Genomic DNA, 22,112 nt, shown 5'->3' with positions numbered 1-22,112 from the left:
TTTTTTTTTTTTTTTTTTGGTTTTTCAAGACAGGGTTTCTCTGTTGCTTTGGAGCGTGTCCTGGAACTAGCTCTGTAGACCAGGCTGGTCTCGAACTCCCAAAGATCCGCCTGCCTCTGCCTCCCGAGTGCTGGGATTAAAGGCGTGCGCCACCATCGCCCAGCTGTTTGGTTGCTTTCTTAAGACAAGGTTTCTCTGTGTAGCCCTGTCTTGGAATTCGCTCTGTAGACTAGGTTGGACTTGACTCACAGAGATTCACCTGCCTCTGCCTCCCAAGTGCTGGGGTTAAAAGTGTGTGTTGCTGCCGCCTCCAGGCAACACTTAAGAACTTTAATTTTTTTTTATTTTTTTTTATTTTTTTTATTTTTTTTGGTTTTTCGAGACAGGGTTTCTTTGTGGTTTTGGAGCCTGTCCTGGAACTAGCTCTTGTAGACCAGGCTGGTCTCAAACTCACAGAGATCCGCCTGCCTCTGCCTCCCAAGTGCTGGAATTAAATGCGTGTGCCACCACTGCCTGGCTCACTTAAGAACTTTAAATCATAAAACTAGCCAGGTGTGCTGGCACATGGCTTTAATCCCTGCATTCAGGAAGCAGAAGCAGGCAGGTCTCTGTGAGTCTGGGGCTAGCCTGGTCTACATATTAAGTTCCAGACCAGTCATGGTTACACAACAAGATCAAAGAAATCACAGAAGCAGGTGGAGGCTTCTATTTAGATGATAAGTTCTCAGAAAATGTGGGCAACTTTGGCTTCACTCGTGGACACTAGAACTCTGGGGCCCTGGATTGTGGACACAATTTCTGGACACGGCATATCGCCAGTTCTTGACTCCTGTTAAGTCAGCTCAGGAAAGTTCAGATATCACTCTGACTGTTTTCTTCACAGTTGGAAACAGGCAGACAGGTTCTTTCTCTCTCATGACAGGGAGCTTGGAATGGCTTAGGTTCATTTCCTGTCAGTTTCTCTGTACCAATACTGGTGTCCGTTCAGAAATATCAGAATCTATCCCAGGCTGTGCTGATGAAAAGTGCCTAGGGCCCTTTCATCCATGGAAGATCCCACTTAAGAAAAAACACACCACTTAGTCACTTAATTAAGCTCATTTTAATAAAGAGTATAGGAGTTTACAACCCAAACAATTATCCATAAAGACTATCAGATACATGACAGATTACACCCAGAGAGAACAACATAAATCCAACAGCCTGCAATGACAGGCATTACAAAAACTGCTGGGAATGACCTTCTGGTTTCCCCAAGATTGTTTGCAAGGTGAGGATGCCTGAGACCTGCTGACCTCAGCACTCCTTCCAGGCTGCTTACAGATCCTCACTCAAGCAACTCCAAATACTGCCAGCAGAGGGTGCTCACCTTCCCTCCTTGAAATAGGCATGGTCCTTGGCCTCTGTTATTTGGTTTCTGTTCCCTAAAAATGACATCAAATGTTCCATTCAAAATAACATCTTCAGGCCCTGTGGTGCAGGTCACCACTGTCCTCCCAGTGCCACCCACAAGAAGGCGCTTCCTTGGGAAGAATACTCAAGCAATGGCTGGTCAACTCCCTCACCACAGATGCAAACAACTCCAATGCTAAATTTGGAGGTTTGGCGGAGAGAACTGAGTTGTGGTGCCAGCTGCCTGTGGTCCCTCCCCAGCCCTCTTCAGATAATGAACTGAAGGGCTAGAGCTAACCCCGCGAAGGAAGCAGGAGGATGCAGGTCTGCACACACAGACACTGAGAAACCCTTCACACAGGAATCTTTGGTAGATTTGCAGAACACAGCAGGCACACCATTTCCAAAGGAAAATATTCTACTGTCTCCCATTACCTCAGAGTCAAAGTGCTGGAGACTGGACATGGGTCCTTGCAGTTTAAGCATGTGGTATCAGCCAACCATGACCTATTTTTGACTGATGCTGAAAAAACCATTCTGAAATTCCTTGCCAAAGGGAATCTGATCCCCTTTGTGTATATATACATGGTTCTACCACAAGGCAGCACAAGTAATGTTTACCATCAACTCAGGGCTGTGTAACACTTGCCTAAGCCAGAGGTTGAGGTTGCTGAACTATAGCTGACAAAACTAATGGAATAACAAGTTACAGAAACTTTGTAGGTAACAAGCCACATGTAGTTAATATTTAGCCTTTGTGTATGTTTTGAGACAAGGTCTTGCTATGTAGCCCAAGCAGGCCTTGAACTCACAGTGAACCTCCTGCCTCATTACAGGCATGTGCCCCCATGACCAGCACTTAGCTATTTTTGCTCTTCTAGAGTCCGCTCACATATGTACTCATTCTAGAGCTATATAGGATCAGGGGGCAGAGCGCCCTCTGGGCTACATCTCCAAAGAGGAAAACTGGGTCCTGCCAACCTTCCTCTGTCCTTGATTCTAGGGGAAGGTGAACCATTTCACTGTTAGATTGTCAAGGCTGGCCCAAATCCTAAAATGAGATTTTAGAGTAGCCACCGCAAGCTAGTGTGACAGGTGACGACCCACTCATTAGTCGGGTCAAATAGGAGAAAGCTGAGGGAGGAAATTAAGGGAGAGTAGAAATGGGGAGTGGGGAGCACAAAGACCTCTGGGAACAGAACAGAAACAATTTACAACTAGACACTACTTTTTATTCTTAAGCATTTTGAAACTTTTTCTTTAGTGATATTTTATTAGGTTTTCAAGTGTTCTGGTGGTTAGAGCAGAACAAATATTGATTGATAAAGGTTATCACTCAAATGACATGATTTCACTTACAACCCCCAGTGTTTAATCTTTTAGTGAAGCACTGGAAGGCTTGGAAACAGGGTGGCCATGGAAAGTGTCGAGATGTTCCCACCTTCTTCCGCTGGACTCCTGCATACTACCTGTCATCAAAACGTTTGATTCTCATTTAAAAAAAAAAAAATGCTGTAACCAGCAGCTGTCTGGGAGTTGACTGCTATGTGCTCTAAAGGTTGAATGCAAAAGACACAGCAGGGAGCAACATCTCTTTACGGTTGAGGGACCCAAATGGACTCCACTGGAAGCTGCCCCATGCCTGTGGGAGACAGCACTGCATTTCCTCCTCTTACGTTTCCTATTTGAAGTAATGCATACATATCTCACAATCTGATCATGTTTTGATTATTTTCATTTACAGAATAAAAATACAGAATTTCTTATCATCAGATCACTCTAATACTTTATGCACCAGTGAAGAGTGGCTGAAAACACTGACAAGCACATGGTCCAACACTTAATAAATATACAACAGGCCAGAAAGACAGCATTCTGTTGAATGTTTAGAAGATCTCAGTTACCAGATGAAATTGAGATACAACATGGGTTAGTGAGTAGAAGACGGTTCAGTTAGCACACGTGTGTGCGCACACACACACACACACACACACACACACACACACACTGGGGCCTGCACCAGTACATAGGTAGGCCTTCAACCCTACCAGTGAGCCAAGACAAAACAACCTGTATGAAATAAAATTTGCTTTCAGAACCAACTTTCCTCACTTCCATGGCTAGATTGTTCACCATCACATGATGAACAATTTGTGTGCTCTCTCTTGTCTCCTGGTACTGGAGTAAATCCAGTGGTTGCACATGCTAGGTAAGCATTCTACCACTTAAATACAAAACCAGCCCTCTTTAAATTTCAATATTAAGGTCCTGCTAAGCTGCTCAGGCTGGTCTTGATTTGAACTCACAATTGTTTTGCCTCGGTCTCCCAAGTATTGAGATCGTAGGTGTGCCTGCCACAGATGTTCACTTCTTATCTTTTTATTTATTTATTTTTTTTGGCGCTAAACCATGGATTTGGTGCTAAAGAGCTGTATTATAAGCCTAAGAAATTAGTGAGCCATTTTCCATGATACATAAGTTAGCTCAGTTAACAGTGTTCATTAGTCAGCTGACAGGGAGGAACCCAGAGGCTCACTGTGCCAGGCTCCACCTCTGAGCTATGTCCTCGGTCTACCACATCATTCAGGAGTTCCTTAGTGCGTGATGCGGCTTAAGGCTTTAGCTAAAGATATTCTGACTCATCTCTTTCTACTGAGTCAAAAGTTCACAACTTTCTGTGTTTCCTATGAAATATACAAAGCGACTAACACACAGCGGAAATTAAAACAAAGTACAGTACTTCATTGACACTGTTCCTCTTCCTTATTATTAAACTGTTAGAGTATGGTCACTGGCAATTTACAACTGATTCATAGACTTACGCACTCCTAATTCCCCGTGAAACAAACTTTCCAGATTTCCACTCAGGATGGCATCCCACCAGGACACCTGATCATTCAATTGCACACTGATCCTGTAATCCAGACTCTTCCTTCAGAACTCACGAGTTGGCTAGTCTCTTTGTCAGATGTCCTTCGCAAAGTGCCAGAGGAGAAGACAAGCTGCATGTGGTCACACTCACTCCCGAGGAAAAGACGACAGGTAGACTTCCTACTCAGTAGATGAAAAAGGCCTCAAGCCCACACTTCACAAACGATTCAACTATATAAAATAAGGAGTGCATGATTTTATTCTAATTTGGACCTTGTGAATTAAAATGACTGTACGATTAGATGGAGTGATCCAGTAATCAAAGTTAGAACAGTCTGCAGCACGGTTACAAAGCTGATGCTGACCTTGCATTCTAAAATTTCTATTCATGAGATGGGTCCTTGTATGTTGCCAAAGCTGGCCTTGAGCTGCTAGGCTCAGGCTGTCCTGTCTCAGCCTTCTAAGCAGCTGGGTCTACAGGTCTATGCTGCAACCTGGAAAGAGCTTGTGACATCAAGTGAGGACACCTTTGAGGACTTCTCCTGAAAACAAGTATGGGAAGATTGGTTGCAAAATATATTCCCAAACTACTCATTTAACAGAAAGACCAGTTTGTATCCACTAGTATTCAAAACATTCAAAAATATTAACTGAGAAAGCAAATAGCTAGAGAGAATAGTTAGGTTTTACTGAAGTGTAAGGCAGGTTTCTGGTGGGGGCGGGGACCCTGACACACTGCCTGTCATTTAAACAGGTGGAGAATACCAAAAAGAGAAGTACTAACAAAAGTTCCCTTTCACCCTCTTAAGACAAGCTTTCGCTCACTGGCTGGCCTGAATCTTGCTATGTAGACAAGGCTGACCTCAAATTCACAGAGATCCACCTGTCTCTGCCTCACAAGGTCTGGGGTTAAGGTGCCTGCCACCACACCAGGCAAAAAGTAACCATTCTTATGTTAACTGCCAAGAGTCCTGGGCTTTATTCTATTATTTCTGGGTGTACTGAGGACAGAATCCAGGGTATGGTGCATACAAAGCATGTATTCTTCCACCAAGTTGTACAACCAGACCCTGACTTTCAAATTTAAAGGACATCACAACTAAATGATTACAAGTGCAGCCTGGCATTTAGGACTCATTACTGGGTAAATTTTCAGTAATTCTTTTATTTTTGGGGACAGTGTCTCAGGTAGTCTAGGCTGGCCTTGAACCCCTTTCCTGCTTACAGGAGTATGCTCCCATGCCCAGCTCCTAACAATTTTTCTATCACTAATCTAGCTTGATGAACTCTCCAGAGTTCCCCGAGCAAGAGGAGGAACTATGCTAGAAGTTGTAAGCACACACTCTGAGTATGGTGCAGGCTGTCTCCATGAAACTCGGCTTCCTCAGCAGAAACCTCCCTGCAGAGTCATGGGCTTTCTTTTAAGGCACTAAAAATGAATGGTATGAAAACACAGGGATGAGTCAGAGCTTTCCAGAAATAAAAACGCACTTCTGAAAACACAGCCAGTCACCTGTCTGTTCTACTTTAACATCTGAACGGAACAGCTAATTTAAACATCTGCAAGGACAGCGGACCAGCACTTTCTCATTTTCAACTTCTAGAGGCAACAGAGGTGTATGGCAGAGTTTGCGGGAGGAAACAGGTAACGCAGTTTGTGGCTTAGGGTCCTGATTAATGAATTTCATAACAAAGGTACCCAGGAAGGATTCCCAGTGACTGCAATACTAAAGATGCTCTTCCTCTGATGCCAGGGAAAAACAGAAGGACCAGTGACTTTTTTGGGTGGGAGGAGAGGGTGTTGAGATATGGTGGCCTGGAATTCAATATTAAGACCAGGTTAGCCTCTAACTTGTGGTAATTCTCCTGTCTCAGTTTCCTAAGAACTAGGATTACAAGCATGAGATACCATGTCCAGTTTTGGATATTTTTCAAAACCAGGTAAATGGAATTTTAAAAATTCATTCTGAAACCTCATTTTCAACAGAATTGCCCCATATGGTCCAACAACTTCAATTTTACCACGAGAAAAAAAATGCAAATAAAGCCAAGGTTCAAGTCAGGCAAATACAAGGAAATGATTGGATAATGGAGGTAGGCATGGCGGTTTCACTCTAAAAAGTGAACTGTGGTAAGGCAGAGTGAGCTTTCCCCACCTGTGTGCTCTTCTGCGTGACAGAATCTGAGCCATATCAAGACCAGACATCTGTGCACACAGGCCAGCTTGGCTCGTATAGACTCAGTGACAGATCCCAGAATCCTGAGAGCTGCGGCTCCACAGGAGTGAATAATGAGGAGCTCAAGGACTGACTTTTTCAGATGTGCAGTGGGTTTATACTGCTGTTTTTTTTTCTTCCTAGAAATACTTCCAAGAGTATCGTTGAGTGCTGGGATTCATCTTGACTCTTTGATCCAAGCACCTCCCCATAGGAGCTGCTGGCCTTCAAAGCTGTGGTGTAATACAGCCCCTGTTACCAGGGGGTAAAATATTCCTGGATTAAAAAGGTGTCTGGGCAGAGAAGAACCAGAGTTCAGAGTGCAGGTGGAATGCCTATATGAAGGAACAGCAATGCCGACAAGTCCAGAAATGAGCATAAACAAAAGCAGGAAGTGTAACCTAAAGAGCTTCTGCTCTGAGGCTGGGACTGCAAGGTCACAGCGGCTACTCCCTGAAAGGCCAGCCAGGAGTGGTGTGATAGGTGTTGGTAGGGTAGGTGGAGGAAGGCCACAGGCTGGTCTCGTGCCTACGGTTTCTGTTTGCCTGCTTTTGACGGAAAGGGCGCTAAAGAGAAAGGGTCGGCAGCAGGCAGCTCTGTAGTCCTGGAGGACAGAGATGTGACAGACACAGAGCCAGCTAGCAACTGCTTATTGCTCTGTGAAACAATCTTGTAGGCAGCGATGGGCTGAGCTTCTGGACTTGGCTCATCTTCTGGGCTATAATGTCGGGAATATTTGGATAAAGCCTGGGGGCGGAATGGCTTGCAAGCCATAGGCCCGGAGAAGGCTTCTTTCTGGAACTGCAGTCCTCTGTTTCTGTCAGTAGGATGACCCCCAGATTCCAGGGGAGATCCCCGGGGAGAGCTGCTGTCAAAATGATCTGCCACCTGGACAGAGTGGGAGGGGAGACCGGCCTGCTGTGCAAAGCCAGTCACAGGATACTGCACCTGGGCAGGGGGGTACATGGCTCTATCACGGCCTGGAAGCAGGAGCCCTTCACTGGGCTGACTAAGGCTGGCCTGCACCGGCAAATCCTGTGAGGAGCCCTGCACAGCCAGTAACTCCTCCACGCTCCTCTTCTTGGTAAAAGGAGCTCTGGAGAACACGTCCACCTCCTCTGTCTGGGAAGGAGCTATACTGCCCTTGGAGACAAAAGGGGCTTTGGAGAAAATGTCCACGTCATCTGCTGGAACCAGAGAGCTCCTGAAGGGGGCTATGGCAAAGACATCAGGCTCTCCGAGACCATCTGAGGCCTGCTGGTTGACTGGCAAGAACTGGCTCTTTTTCCCGCCTCGTCCCCCCTTTTCTGGCTCAGCAGACACTCCAGGCTCAGTGAACAGGGTGGCTTCTCCCAGCTTCCCCTGAGGAGGTCTGCAGCTCTCATCCTCCTCTTCAGACTCCAGAAGGAGAGGCCGAGACCCGCTGCAGTCCAACATGTCCCCCTCCAGGTCAGTGCCCTCCTCCTCGCTGCTGTGGAAGGAGCTATTGCTGGAAGGGCCCTCTCGGGCCAAGGAGTCAGACTCTAGGGTGTTCTGAGTCTTTGTTCCAGAAATTCTGCAGGGATCTGGATAGAGGGCGAGGCCTTTGGCACCCACAGGTTCTTTAAAGTGCTCTACAGTAATTACAGGACAAGGACTGGGTTCTCTCTGGAGACCTAGAAAAGCATAAAATTTAGAATTAATGTGGAGGCTGGGTCAACACCTTCCGGAACATTTAATGGTCAACCGAGGAAGATACATTGTGGAATCAAATGATAGATGTTGAAAATGGAAAAACAGAAAAATAAAGTCAAGCAAGGTAAATGCACACAGACTGAAGTCACAACCACCATCTCACACTTTGGATCATGATAGACACAATGAGCAGGAAAGGTGAAAATGTTAGGCACACAGACATTCAGGGCAACTAGGCAACACTCCTACTTGCAGGCCAGGCACAGACACCTGCTCTACCTGTCTCAGAGCCAAACGGAAACAAGTTCAGTCATTCCTCTCCACATAAGTCAGACAGTCTGGGGCTATGGAGAATCACTGCCCGCGGATGAACGGAACTCCATGTGCAGAAAGACAGCCCCTCTGACAGGCAGAACACGGCTGTCAGTAAATGCATGCTTACTTGATGACACACTGCAAGCAGTGCTCACAGAGCACTTGGTGCCTGATTCAAATATGGAGGGTACTTTCTGAGTCATACTAGATGACATCAACTTTAGCTGGAGTGGCCCTAGAATTTTGTTTTTAGTGTTCCAAGTTAACAATGGTCTCTGATTAATAAATCTGCCATAAGTTCTTTATGCAGAAATACTATCAAACTCCGATGTCCTAGCCCAAGTGGTAATGTAGGTAGAGGTGCCTCTGGGTGCTCTGGCATTTAAATCAAATAGACAATTATCAGAATGCAATAGAGCTTACCTTCCAAGAAATATTAGCAGGTTAGAAGTATGTCATTGGGCACATGTTAGCAAGAGGGTAGGAAAAAGGCATATGTAACTAAGCAAGAAGAATCCAGAGAAAGGGTGGGTGGGGTGGGGTGTAAAGGGCAAAATATATTTCACTATGGGTTCAAAAAAGACATACCACCAGAATGTCCCAACCCACCAGGATACTAACTATTGGACATCCCCTCCCGACTGGGGCCCCCTCCCTCCAGTGAGTACCTTACCAGGCAGGGATTTCTGCTACGCATTGCCCTCTACTAACATTCTCGCTTCAACTAAGCACACAGCACAGAGGAAGGGGCCACAAAGTTGGTTTATTGGAAAACCAGTTACTTAGCGAGAATTTACACTGTAGAGAACACAAAGAGGGGGTTGAGCATTTTATTAAAAGGCACTATTCAAAAAAAAAAAAGAAAAAAGAGAAGAAAAAAGACACGTATATATACAAAAATACCATTTTCCTAAATCCTGTAACTAATTTTAAAGAAGTGCTTCATTTTAATCAGCTGACAATAAAAAATTTCTAGAAGGTTTTCCCCCTTGCTGTTATTTCCTTTTCTAATAGTTTGGACACAATAAATTCTGAACTCAAAATTTAAGTTGAATTGTTTGGTACAGTGTGGCTTTTAAAATAATATTTGAAAAATGTGATTTTGAAGAGAATGACGTTTCCTTGCATTGTAAGTCTAATGCATGTAGTCAAGTGTTGATACAGAAACCAGAAGAGAATGAAAACCTCCTGCTCGCTCACAGCGTATATGGGCACAACCCTAATTTCCCAAGCAAGAGAACTGAGATTAGACTGATCTCAGAGACACCCAGCTAACAACTTCTGTGAGGGAACTAAATTAAGGGGGGAAAGAAAGAACCACTAATTTTCAAAATAAAACTCATCAAGAAACGTAAGAAACTCCTGAGAGTCCACAGGCTATTTCTTCTTCTACATGTTAGCCCACAGCCTCCGTTGACAAAACTAAGGTACATTTTCCTCTCCTTTCCAAACCTACCTCAATGTTATTGCTTTACACCGGCTGTGCAGTAGAGCAAAGCCACCTTTCACACAGAGGGATAAAGTTAAGTGAAGCCAGTGCTGACTCCTGGTAACATACAGACCAATTTGATAATAACACTGCTTTTACTGTAGTCAGTGATTTGAAGGAACTGAACTTGGATTCACTCAAACCAAGTCATGTACAGACTGCAAATGGCATCTATCTCCCTAGAGACCCAGGGCCTGATGCCTTCAATGCTAGATTACATTCTGAGAACTATGAGGTAGTCACAATGGGACAAAAAGAACATGCCCACCCCATGCAAACTGCTTCTGTCAAGTAGTAGGCTTTGAGTCAAGAACCCAGGAGAAAATCCACCAACTTAGGATCCCTTTAAATTTTGAAGTGAATAGTAAGGTATTTTATATTTAAAATACCAACAGCTTTTAAAAGTTCAGAATCAGCCGGGTGGTGGTGGTGGCCCATGTCTTTAATTCCAGCACTCAGGAGGCAGAGGCAGGTAGATCTCTGTGAGTTCGAGGCCAGCCTAGTCTACAAGAGCTAGTTCCAGGACAGCCACCAAAGCTACAGAGAAACCCTGTCTCAAAAAATAAACAAACAAACAAACTGAAACAAAGTTCAGAATCAACTGGGTGTGGTGGCACATGCTTTAATCCCGGCGCTCAGAAAGCCAAGGAAGATGGATCTCTGTATGGCCGAGAACAGCCTGATCTATACAGTCAGTTACAGAGTGAGAACTTGCTTTAAAAAAAAAAAAAGGTTGGAGTTATAAAACACCACAACATCAAGTCTGAAGGGAGCACCAGTCTCTCACTGTTTAAAAGAAAGATCACAGCTATTTCCTCCATCTCATTGTGAATCTTCTTCAGGCTGGAAAAGCGCATCTAATGGGGCTTTCCTGAAAAGCCTGTCTCCCAACCTTTCTTGGAGGTGAAGTGTGACTAAGGGAGAGTGACCAGGCCTAGCACTTTGATGGCCAAAGAAATACTAAAGAATATGGAGGCCCTACATGCCTAGGTGACTCCGGAGAGGCCTGATGGTGGCAGCGGGGAAACAACAGAGTTCGGGGAAGATTCATAACTCTTTCTGGCAGTGAAAGGTATGGCTGTCACTCACTTTAGTGTATGAATGTGCAGTGAAAGGGCCTTGAGCCAATGGCAGACTACCTCTGAAGCAGCCCGCCTCCTAGGGATCTACCCAACTTACCCTCATGCCTTGGTCGAGTTACATGGCTATCAATGACAGCCACAGCAGATACTTTGTAAGCAAAGAACTTAAAAATAAAAACTAGCCTGTTCTCCTAGTCCAGGACTTGGCCTCAGAGTGTACAAGGCTTCTGTTCATCATAAGGCATTCTCTTATAATTCCCTCAGACTGGATTATGTCTCCTTTTGTTTTCAAAACTTCTAGAAATGACTCCATCTGGCTCCATTTTGAGTAAGTTAACACAAATTTCAGTAGAACTCGCACACCCTGGGGAATTATCCTTGCCATCCCCTGAATTATCCCAGAAGTCAAAGTATGGCATTCTTGAGGATGACTGACCCCAAAAATGCTATCTGACTGACAGTGAGGTCATCAGAGTGCTCTCTAGAGAAGCAAAATCTAAGATTAGAAAAAAAATTGTTATTACTGTGTGTGCACACATAAGCAAGTGCCTCAGTTCTCAAGTAGAGGTCACAGGACAGTTTGCACAAGTCAATCCTCTCCTTCCACCCCATGGGCTCCATCTCCGGTCATTAGGCTTGGCACAGGCACTTTTACCCAAAGAGTCATCTGGTTGGCCCCAAATCTGAAATTTAAATTTCAGGCTGGATACTCTTTAGTGTAGTATGTCTACACTGTAACAGAAATAATGGCGACAGGAAACATCAGTGACAAATTCTTGCCGCAGTTCTGAAGTAACGGCTCGGGTGTCTCATACACGCAGACTGAAAAGCACCCTGATGCGATGCACGGCATCAGTGAAATTTGGTGACTCAGAACCACACACAGGAACCACGGTCTCAGTAGACTGTAGTTCCCACAACCTTTAGTGTTCATCATGAGCTTGAGCATCTGCTTATCCCTTATGCTAGGCAGCAGGAAAGCCCACAACTGGATGCCAGGCAGAATAAAAGAAAGCATTTCTCACTGGGCATAAATATATTCTTGCCATCCTAGTGTTTAATTCAATTAGCATGGGTGGATGAAAGACTAAATTAGAGGAGGACAGCTGTAAATCAGTGCCATTCTGTCACCTAGGTATGGCCCTGGCTAATGTGTGTTTGCAGGTTTCTCGTTCTTGACCATAAGGTTCTTCATTCTCTAAGATGGTCATAGCTCATCAAACCTAGGGACATCTCACAGGTGTCCACTGTTCCTTCCTCAGGACATCTTGCACAGCTGCCCATACTTTTCTAGTCCCTGGTATTTGCAGCCACTAAAGAATGTGCTCAAGTCCTTGTTATATTTCTGCAGGAATATAACAGCTACCTTAAGCTATTTATACATCTAAACATCATGCACTCGTTTGAACAGATAAAAGCTTTATTCCTCTGTATGTTTACATAAGAAATTTGTTTACAGACTTATTTATACAATACTCGCAAAGCAGTGTTCGTTTTCACATTTTACTGCACAAGATAGCTTCATTACATCACTCTGCTCTAAGTAAGAACCCATCCAGGTGACAACGGCGTGTACAACAAGGCAGAAGAGAATACCCACCAACGTGAATTCAGGACACTGCATCAAAGTGAGAACCAAGGAAGGACTTCCCTCCTAGCAACTGTCACCCTTTGGGAACTCTGCATGAGTTAGCATTACCCAGCAGCCTCCAGGCCTTCTCCCTCCCACTTAGTGAAAGGAAACCCAGGGGAAACTACATAGGATATCTTGTTACAGACTGAAATAAAGGCCATCAGGGATTCATTCAGTTCACAAAAGCCAAGCACATCCAACTTGGGGAACATTATCATTGTGGAAAGGAGAGGTCTAATTCTGCACTGGTAAAATTAGTCTCTAGAGAGGGATAGAAATTAGTTTGCAGTATCTGAAGTGTTTCACTAAACACCCACTCTAAACGTTCGGTCAGGCAGCCTCTGATTTACTTAACTCAGTCTTCTGGGTGATGCTGCCATTCACACCCCCAAACTCCATGACAGTGACAACAGACCAGGAAGGTTAAAGACTCTTGATGCCAGAGGAACCTTGTTACAGATTTTAGCTCGGCCTAGGGTGTCTACAGCATTTATTTGTTCCCTGAGCATGGGCCCCTATACCCATCACAAAGGTCTCCTCATTCCCAGGGCACTGCTGAAGACAGAACTAATCCTGACCTGAGGGAAGATTATGCTGGTTTGAATCAAAACACTTATACCGAAAATGAGAACTGCAAACCACAAAATATCACATCTTATGAAAAACAGGTTCCCTTTTGGTTTGTTTTCTTCCAGTTATTAGAACTCCAATTTGATCAGGAGGAGTCACGTACAACGTGAAATGCCAATGAGCACAGTGACAACCTCTTTCAGAGGAGTTTCAAAAACCTGTATCTTTAAATTTCCTAAAGACCAGGGAACTGAAAACCTTCCCTTACTCAGTGTTGGTGAAATCTCTCTCAGTTATGAAGTCTTCTCTAGGAAGTGCCTATGGAGTTTCAATCTGATAAGAGTGATCTTGTGTTTGGAATACTCAGTGTTCCTCTGAGGCAGAGGTGTCAGAGAGAAAACATAAGAAATAATATACTTGTGGATGCTGTGAGTGAGGGTACTAAGAAACAGCTATATTCTTTCTACCTTATCTGGCGATGTTATGTCTAAGGACAAGAGCTTAAAAACAACTCAGATGATACTGGCCTGCCTTGCTAGGATTAGCATTCACTTCCCAAGCAAAATATGTTTCCAAGAGGGAACAATCAAACACACAAAACATTTCTGATCTGTCTACTTCAGGAATCACTGTAACAATTATAATACTACTTAGAAGTGACTGCTTAAACCTCATCTCCTCTGAGGATCATATTTTTAGAAGCTTTAGGAATTAAATTTGGTTATCTTGGCGGAGGGATACCAATTTGTGATACTTTCTGGTACAGTAATTACTTCCACACAGCAGAGAGAATAAAAAATATGCACATTGTATTTGCATATATATATATATATATATATATATTTTGGTTTTTCGAGACAGGGTTTCTCCGTAGCTTTTGGTTCCTGTCCTGGAACTAGCTCTTGTAGACCAGGCTGGCCTCGAACTCACAGAGATCCGCCTGCCTCTGCCTCCCGAGTGCTGGGATTAATTGCCTATATTTTAAACACTGATTAAAATAATAGAAATCTCCGGATTCTGTTTTACTCTAATAGGTAAGATTGTGCGTGCTTAATATTACAGAAGGAAAGTCTATCTCCAAACTTTCAATGATGTGGGCTTTTATCCGGTAACAGCAAGTAGCAACAAGATTAAAAACTGCTCATTCTAATCCTCTGTGAGTAAATGCTGGAGAAAGCTGTAGGAATGGCAAGAGCACAGAAGTTACCTGAAGGACATCCGGATTATATGACCCTTCATAGTCCTTCTAAATACAACACCATAACAATGCCATGCTTCTGCTGACTCAGACATTACCTATCCAAAACCATCCTGGGTAAAAATCCAATACCACTTCTGAGGGGTAAAATGCTTGTTCAAGGTCATAAGCCAGGGTCTGGACCACCCTGCCTTCATCAGTCAGGTCCACAACAGTGAGATGAAGTAAATGGACTAGTGGCCAGTCTCTGAAGCCCTCGTACAGCAGTCTCATTCTATGCACCTCCAGTTACCACACACCATGCTCTTCTTAAGCCACTCCCTCAGCTTAGGATGATGCAAAGGAAGGCTGTGCTGACCAAGTTACTAGAATGTATTTCTCAACAGGAAGCCTAAGCCTTACTCCTGAAGGATCAGCCTAGGTCTCCTGTCAATATCTCACCTAGACGTTACCATCTTCCTTGGAGAGAGTCTGTTGGTTTTCGTTAGTGTCTCCATTAAGCCTCACTGAGTCAAATGACTACACAATATATCTCAATATAATTACGGGTGACACATGAAAGAATGGTTTAGAGACACTTAACCTAATTTCTAGACTGCACTCTTCACGACTGCAATTAAACTGAGAAAGTAGACATTTCATTATATTGCTAACGTTTCCATGAGAAAAAAATATAAAAACACAGACCTAAAACATTAGCCTTATTTAAAAATAAACATTTCCTTCATTAGTTTATACATTCTTTCTATGTCCAGCAAAGAGGACACAACCATTTCCTGTCCACCAAGGGGGAAACCAAGTCCTGCTTCCCTGCAGCCCACTGTGAAGAGCTCGTCGTGACATCTCCATCCTCAGCTGCACACTGTGCCTCGCTCACCTGTGGAAACCACGTCTTCTAGCACAGGCCTTTCCTCAGCTCGTCTAGGTTCAGCTGGCACAGGAAGGATTTAAAGTCAGAAGGAAGACTGGGCGTCCACTCTTCCTGCTGTCACACTGCTGGAGACAACGGTGGCCCTCCAGAGGGCAGGCTTGCAGGCTCCTGTGTTGGGTCCCCACCACTTAAAGTGCAAATATGAGCGAGAAACAAAGCAGTCGTAGAGAATAAGCAGAGAGAGCTGGGGTTATCTGTACAAATCAGCCCTGGAGGATGGCATCGAGGAAGGGGTTCTCTGTGACCACTCCTCTTCCACAGGGGAAGTTTACAAAAGCTCTCAACATAAGGAAATGAAACACACCTTGATGAGTAAGCCCACAGGGGTGACAGGGGAGCATGTTGTGCGAGTGCAGGGGTCTTTATTTAAATCTATGAACAACAGTCTAAGGTTAGTGAAGAGCTACTCTTTGTTTGGTTTTTGAACTCTAGGAAGCCAAGGAAAGCCAACTGCACATATTCCATCAGCGTCAGCCTTCTAGTTAAACACCAGAGGAGGCGAGTGGCCACAGTCAAACTGTGCCCAGCGCACTCATCTCTGATTATCTGAAATAAAAAACATGCTTGTTCTACAGAGACAAAGGCCTGCTGAGAGCTTAGAGCAAGACATACACTCTACGGAAAACAGTTCCATGGGTTACACTATAGGACTGCTATGTTGTGTACAAGCAAAGGAGATCAAAACCCTGTACAGACACCTGATATCAGACTTGAAATGCCAAGTGGAAACAGAACTAGTCAGCATCTTCATTTATACACAATTTACAATATTTGATTCAAAATAAAAAAATCACAAGAAAAATACATCTGTTTTTGCTACAATTCCTTCCCTTCCCCATCCACCCCCCCCTCCCCCATGAAAAGTCTTCTAGTAAAAGGTATCATGTTCCCACCACTGTCTTGTTTTGGTCTAATTCTGAGATCCCAGCTTGGGCCAGGTAACATGGAAAGATGGCAATGCTTAGTATTTCTATCACATACGCATTTATTCAAGGATCTCAAGCACTTGCAGTCATGCCTCCAGATTTGAGAAATCACGATTCAATGGAAGTCAGATAGCTAGACAACTAGACATCTGGGAAGATTGCATGAGTGTAAGATCACTTGGCTCAGTCTACTACCAAAAATGGTCAAAGTTGGCTGGCTAGAGCTGAGCTCAATTTCTCTTCACAAACACAGCTTATGAGTTTTGTCCTGTTTAAACTGCACACGTGTCTCCAGACTACTGCCTGGGGGTAAGACCAGCCATAGCTGTCATGTCCTCATGATACTGCATCAGGATAAAAAGCAAGAATGGACACATTCATCAGCATCTGAGAGACGGGCTATAGGACTGACATGGGGCCATTCCTAGCGAGAATGAGACAAGGTGTCCGTTACAGGCTCAGTGACAGTCAAGCTTCTGAGTGGATTCCAGCAGAGGTGAAGCTCAGGGCAGCTAGCACTTGAGTTACAATAATGCTATTGAAGATGGGGAATGAGAAAACACAGCAAACTAACAAGAGGAGCCAGCCAAGGAACGAATCTGGAGGATCAAAGATTTTTCTTTCCTTATCATTTCTATAGGAGAAGGCAAGGGGTAGGAGAAGGGGCTTAAGGGCCCCTAATTTGCAGATTTTTTAAAAAAAAATCATTTTTCTCATAACTCCGTAATGAAAATGTGTATTACGGCATGAAGGTTACAGAACTGCGTCTGCTATTGGCTCACGGCTACAGGTCTATGAGCTGATCCACCAGCAGCAAAGACCTGGCTAGGTTGGGAAGACTGGACTCAGAGCTCCCACTGCTGTTTCTAGAGTGCCCACCTGGAAGTGGAAAGATAGGATTCAGTACAAAACACAGAGGGTTAGGGTTAGATATGCAGAGCAAGCAAAGGAGAAAAAGAAAAACCAAGAAATCCAGAGAAGCAACATTTCACATTTAAAAGTCTTACATGTTGATTTCTAAACATAACTACTGGCTAGCCACCACCTCCCACCAGAAGTTCAATCCAGGCACACCATAGTAGAGGCAGAACACTTCAGAGATGCCACTGGTGCCAAACCAACCCATTTGCCTAAGAAGTTCTGGCTGTCCACTAACCTCCCAACAGCAAGCCATATCCCTAAAAAGTACAGATCAATTCCTGCTTTGGGGAGAATTAGTTATTAGGATACTACAATAAGAACATGCTTTTAAAAATAACTATGTGATGTGTTTTCAGCGTTCTGTGCATGCTCAAATGATTCGCTCCACCAAAGAGGAAAAGAATGGTCCATAAAGTCTACTGATGCAGCAGACACCAAAATACCACTGTTAGCTTTCTGGAAAGAACATCTATTACAGTAGATTTTCCAACTATGATAAAAATGTTCAACAGTTCTGACATATACCTTGAGGCTTCTACCAATTAGAAAGCACTTTCTTTTTGGCTTGACATTTTATAAAAACTAAATCTTCTCTAAATAAACCCCAAGTCAACAAGGTTTTAAGCTACATACATCAGCATCTCCATCTGCCTCTCATCTTGATCCAGCCTACACTGACGGCTATCATCCAGTGTCCTTCACTAAATGGCAATGCTCCTATCTACCATCCAGGCTAGGGACAGTGTTTTGATGACAAATGATGTCAAGCTCTTCTTTTTTCTCCAGTCTCTTTCTTACCTTGTGTGTTTTTGGTTATCAGTACAGGAATAGGGTCAAACTCATCTTCTGCCACCTTTTCCGAGCCCTCAGCAACACCGAAACCTGAGATGAGATTACTATCTTCTGCAGCTTAATACAGAATGCAAGCACACAAGCAGAAACAACAGAAGAAGAGATTAGCAAATGAGAGAACAGGAAGGAGGCACCATGCCTTCAGCCATGAACAATTACTGTTCTTAAAGATAAAAGCACGTATTTTTCTGAGTTGAAATAAAAGTAGAAAACTGGAAAATACAGGTATATAGAAGCAAAAATCTTTAGAACTCACAATGTCAAGATTCTATAAATGGTTAAAAAATGTACTATTAGAAGAAATCTCTACTCTGTAGAAGACCATACACAGTTGTGAAGATAGCTCTGAAATGCCACTATCTTTATTGAGTCAACAGAGGCCTGACTAACAACACCTGAAACACTAAAAGCCTGGGATAGGAGATGAGAAAGGAACAACCACACAAAGGCTGGGGCACAGTTTGGTGGTAGAGTGTGTGTGTTCTAGCAAGTGCAAGGTCCTGAGTTTGACCCATGACTCAAAACAAACAATGAAAGAGAAGTAACCAGTATGTACAAGGCAAGCAAAATGTCAAGACTCCCTGCTCTGTAAAAAAAAAAAAAAAAGACTTAAATAATTCAGAATACTGGGGTACAAAAGACGCCAGCCTAAGTTTCTTAGACTACCCCCCCCCCCATTTTTTTTTGTGGTTGTTGTTCGTTTGTTTTGCTTGAGGCAGTTTCTCATTATGTAGCTCCAGTTGCCCTGGAACTCAGAGAAATCAGCCTCCCCTGCCTTCCCAGTGCTGGGGTTAAAGGCACATGCCACCACACCCAGCATGTTATCCATTCTAAGTAAAGCTATGCTCCAGCAAATGCTGGCTAGCACTTATTTGGCAAACAATGCTTCTCTGTGGTTACGCATTGCTACTAACACATTCCTGCCAGCCATCAATGGCTATACAGGTAACTTCCTGTGCCAGCTGAAAAACAGAACCAGCAATCTTCACTGTCACCCATGAGCTCATTGATTTTAGTCAGCTCTGGAGGATTCCTTCTTGAATTTCCTTTGCAAAGGGCTTAACCTGCTAATACTCCTCAAACACAGAAATAAGTTTGCCATGTGCAAGCGAGCTATCACCACAACATACCTCAGAGCCCAAACAAATCTACTCTACCTGCAAAATCTCAAACCAAACCAAGCCAAGACTAAGTGAAAATGACAGGTTAGAGCAAGAAACTCAGTAAACAATTATGACTCAAAGACAAAATAATATTCAAAACTTTCACAAGTTCAGTTTTTGAGGAATGATTTTTGAGGGCTGTGTTTCTTTACATTTAAAAATCTTGACTCAGATTTGATGAAATGACTTTACTTTCCAAGGCCGATGAGTATCATATTAATAATCACAATCAATCAGTTGGCTCACTCATTTATACGTTCCTTAAGGCACGGGGCTAGCAAAGCTGACATGGAATATCTGTATCCTAGTTGTTGTCAGAAAGTGAACCCTATCCCTATCTGTAGTTGCTAGTGCTTATTCACTACTCTGAGAAGAACTGTAGCAGTGGCTAAGGATACAAACCCATATTTTCCATAGAAGTGGACAGCTTTTGATAAGGGGAACTCCCCAAAATACATGTGGGCCCAAGAAAGACTTTACCTTTGTGAGTGGGAGCAGAGAGTGCTATGGGGGCGAACTCTTCCAGAAGGTCAGCAGTGGGGTTAGAAAGCAGAGAGCAGTCAAGCAGAGAGTCGTCCCCAGTGAGAGAGTCTGAGTCCAGTGACCAGCATCCCCGCAATGGCGGCATTAAACAGCACACAACAATATTGTGAGGTTCTATCTTGACTTTTAAATTATAGCATTAAAGGCCACATGTACAAGCCAAGGTGCAAAAAGAAAATCAAAAGAAACATGCTAAGCTTTCTGAACTTCTAACCACAAAAACATGCATCCTAGATTCTATTTGGTAGCAAACATAAATATAAGATTTTTTAGTTTAGAAGCCACTGATCAAACAAGTTTGTGATTCACATGTCAACACAACTTAACAACCCAGTTCTTAGCAAACATCATTTGGAAAAAGAACTTTGTAACTAGAATTTCACTTAACTATTCCCCACTCAAAATTACAACATAGAGAAGTGCTGAAATTGATCAGGAAGGAACCTTCCACGCCACTCCCACGTTCCCATTCAAAATGTCTTTTTTTTATTCTTTAAATTTAATTCTCCTTTGAAAATAGTGTATTCTTTTATCTAAAGAATTGAGGAAGGTAGCCGGGTGATGGTGGCGCACGCCTTTAATCCCAGCACTCGGGAGGCAGAGGCAGGCGGATCTCTGTGAGTTCGAGACCAGCCTGGTCTACAGAGCTAGTTCCAGGACACGCTCCAAAGCCACAGAGAAACCCTGTCTTGAAAAATCAAAAAACAAACAAACAAACAAACAAAAAAAAAAGAATTGAGGAAGGTAAAAGTTAGAGATGAAGCATTTGAGCTGGGAGTGTTTCCTGAGAGAAAACATCCAAATAAGGGCCAATAAGAGGAACCACGGTGCCTTTGGGTGAGATTTTCCCCAAGCATTAACTTATTATCTCTCTAAGGCACACACTCAGAGAGTCTTATTAAGGTAATTAGGGTTCACTAAAACAAATGCAATCAGATTTATTTGTGGCTAAGGACTTGTACAAAGAATGAAATTTTCAAATAAGAGCGAAAGCAACGCTGGATCCAACCAAGGACAATTTCAATTCTGCCTAAAAGTGAAATGAAAATCACCTCTAGATGGCGAAGCCCTGCTCTGGAAAAAAAATCAACAGCAGGAGATGAGCGCCATAGATCCGCATGCCAGTACTGTGTTCGGTGAGACTGAAAACGTCTGCCTAACAGTTGGAAGGGTTAAAGCAACAGTGTATCTAAGCAGACTAGTATTAAAGAGGTAGAGGGAACCTGCCACCAGTGAAGAGAACCTTTTTTTACCCTTTCTGGTGTTAGGGATTGATTGATATGCAATATGCAAGCACTCTGTCACTGTGCTATATCCCCAGGCCTGCGGAAAGAATATTGAATAATAAAATTCTGTCATCAGAGCAAGCCCAGGAGTTACTCTTAAGAAAAACATGGCTCCAAAAAGTACTGTTTTCAGCACAAGAACACACTCAACATCCAGAAGTTAGGACTGTAAGAACAATTCACTGCATCAAGTGTGAAACCAACCAGAATGTCACAAGTGGGAACCTGCTCTGAGGTTACTGCATTGACCAGCTCTGTGACTGACCTGTGCGGTTTGAGGTCACAGACTCCGTCTGAGATGGGAGGCGCTGAGCAACAGGCGGCTCCAGTCCAGGTATGAGACTCTCAACAGCAGCATCGGCCTTTTCTTTTGTATCGGGGACATTAACAGTGGAGACGAAAGGGCAAGAAAAAGAAGTCAGGTGCTGCTCAGGAAAACCTGTGAAGGCTTGCTTCCACAAGTCTCAGGCAAGCTGCAGAGCACAGCTTATCTCTGCCACTGTCTGCCACTGATGACTGAGCATGCGTGTTCAAGGCTAACAAACAGGGAGGTGCAGTGATCATCAGCTCCTACAAATAAGTGTGGGATACAAGCAACTTTCAAGCAGCAAATTCTCCCATGTCAGAAAAGAGTGTCTTCAAGACAGGCAATGGTGGCTAGCACCTGTAATCCAACAACCACAGAGGCTGAGACAAGAGGACTGCTGTGAGTCTGAGGCAAGCCTGGCTACAAGGTGTAATACCCTACTTCAAAAAGCCAACAACAAAGAAAACTTCATTCACAATTGGGCATTTTTTTCCCTCTAATGGGCTAGCTTTGGGGTAAACATCCTCCCGTATAATGCACAACCCTCAAATGTGCCCCACCCTATCCCATGATGTTACAGAGAAGTGCTCTGCACGTTGTGATGTCTCACGGATGGAGACCACGGCATTCCTTAGCGCTGGCATTTCTTATCTAAAGTCTACTAATGGAACCTTCAAGGAGTCTAGACATTTTATATGTTTTGTTTATACAGCATATAAAGTATAACAGAGTAAGCAGACCTA

At 43.7% G+C, this 22,112-nt stretch overlaps 1 protein-coding gene across 3 annotated transcripts in view; it reads right to left on the bottom strand.

Moving 5' to 3' along the window:
* Positions 1 to 1,082: 1,082 nt before the first annotated feature.
* Aak1 (AP2 associated kinase 1) overlaps positions 1,083 to 22,112 on the bottom strand; it is a 156,353-nt gene continuing 135,323 nt past the window's right edge. For 2 of the 3 annotated variants that reach the window (XM_041633355.1, XM_041633345.1), the window contains 4 exons: positions 21,328 to 21,429; positions 19,714 to 19,824; positions 18,017 to 18,127; positions 12,439 to 17,176 (listed from right to left, as the gene is read on the bottom strand). In XM_041633355.1, the coding sequence (XP_041489289.1) occupies positions 17,082 to 17,176; positions 18,017 to 18,127; positions 19,714 to 19,824; positions 21,328 to 21,429 (419 nt within the window). In that variant the 3' untranslated portion in view covers positions 12,439 to 17,081. Of the gene's footprint in view, positions 8,135 to 12,438; positions 17,177 to 18,016; positions 18,128 to 19,713; positions 19,825 to 21,327; positions 21,430 to 22,112 lie in introns of those variants that run through there. The other variant, XM_041633336.1, reaches the window with a different exon arrangement.

The sequence above is a fragment of the Microtus oregoni genome, unplaced genomic scaffold, assembly GCF_018167655.1.
Source record: "Microtus oregoni isolate MIOR12 unplaced genomic scaffold, Mior012 000002F_ref0000024, whole genome shotgun sequence".
NCBI classification, from domain to species: domain Eukaryota; kingdom Metazoa; phylum Chordata; class Mammalia; order Rodentia; family Cricetidae; genus Microtus; species Microtus oregoni.
Note: the sequence above shows the minus strand (reverse complement) of the source record. Positions and strands in the feature narration are given on the sequence as shown.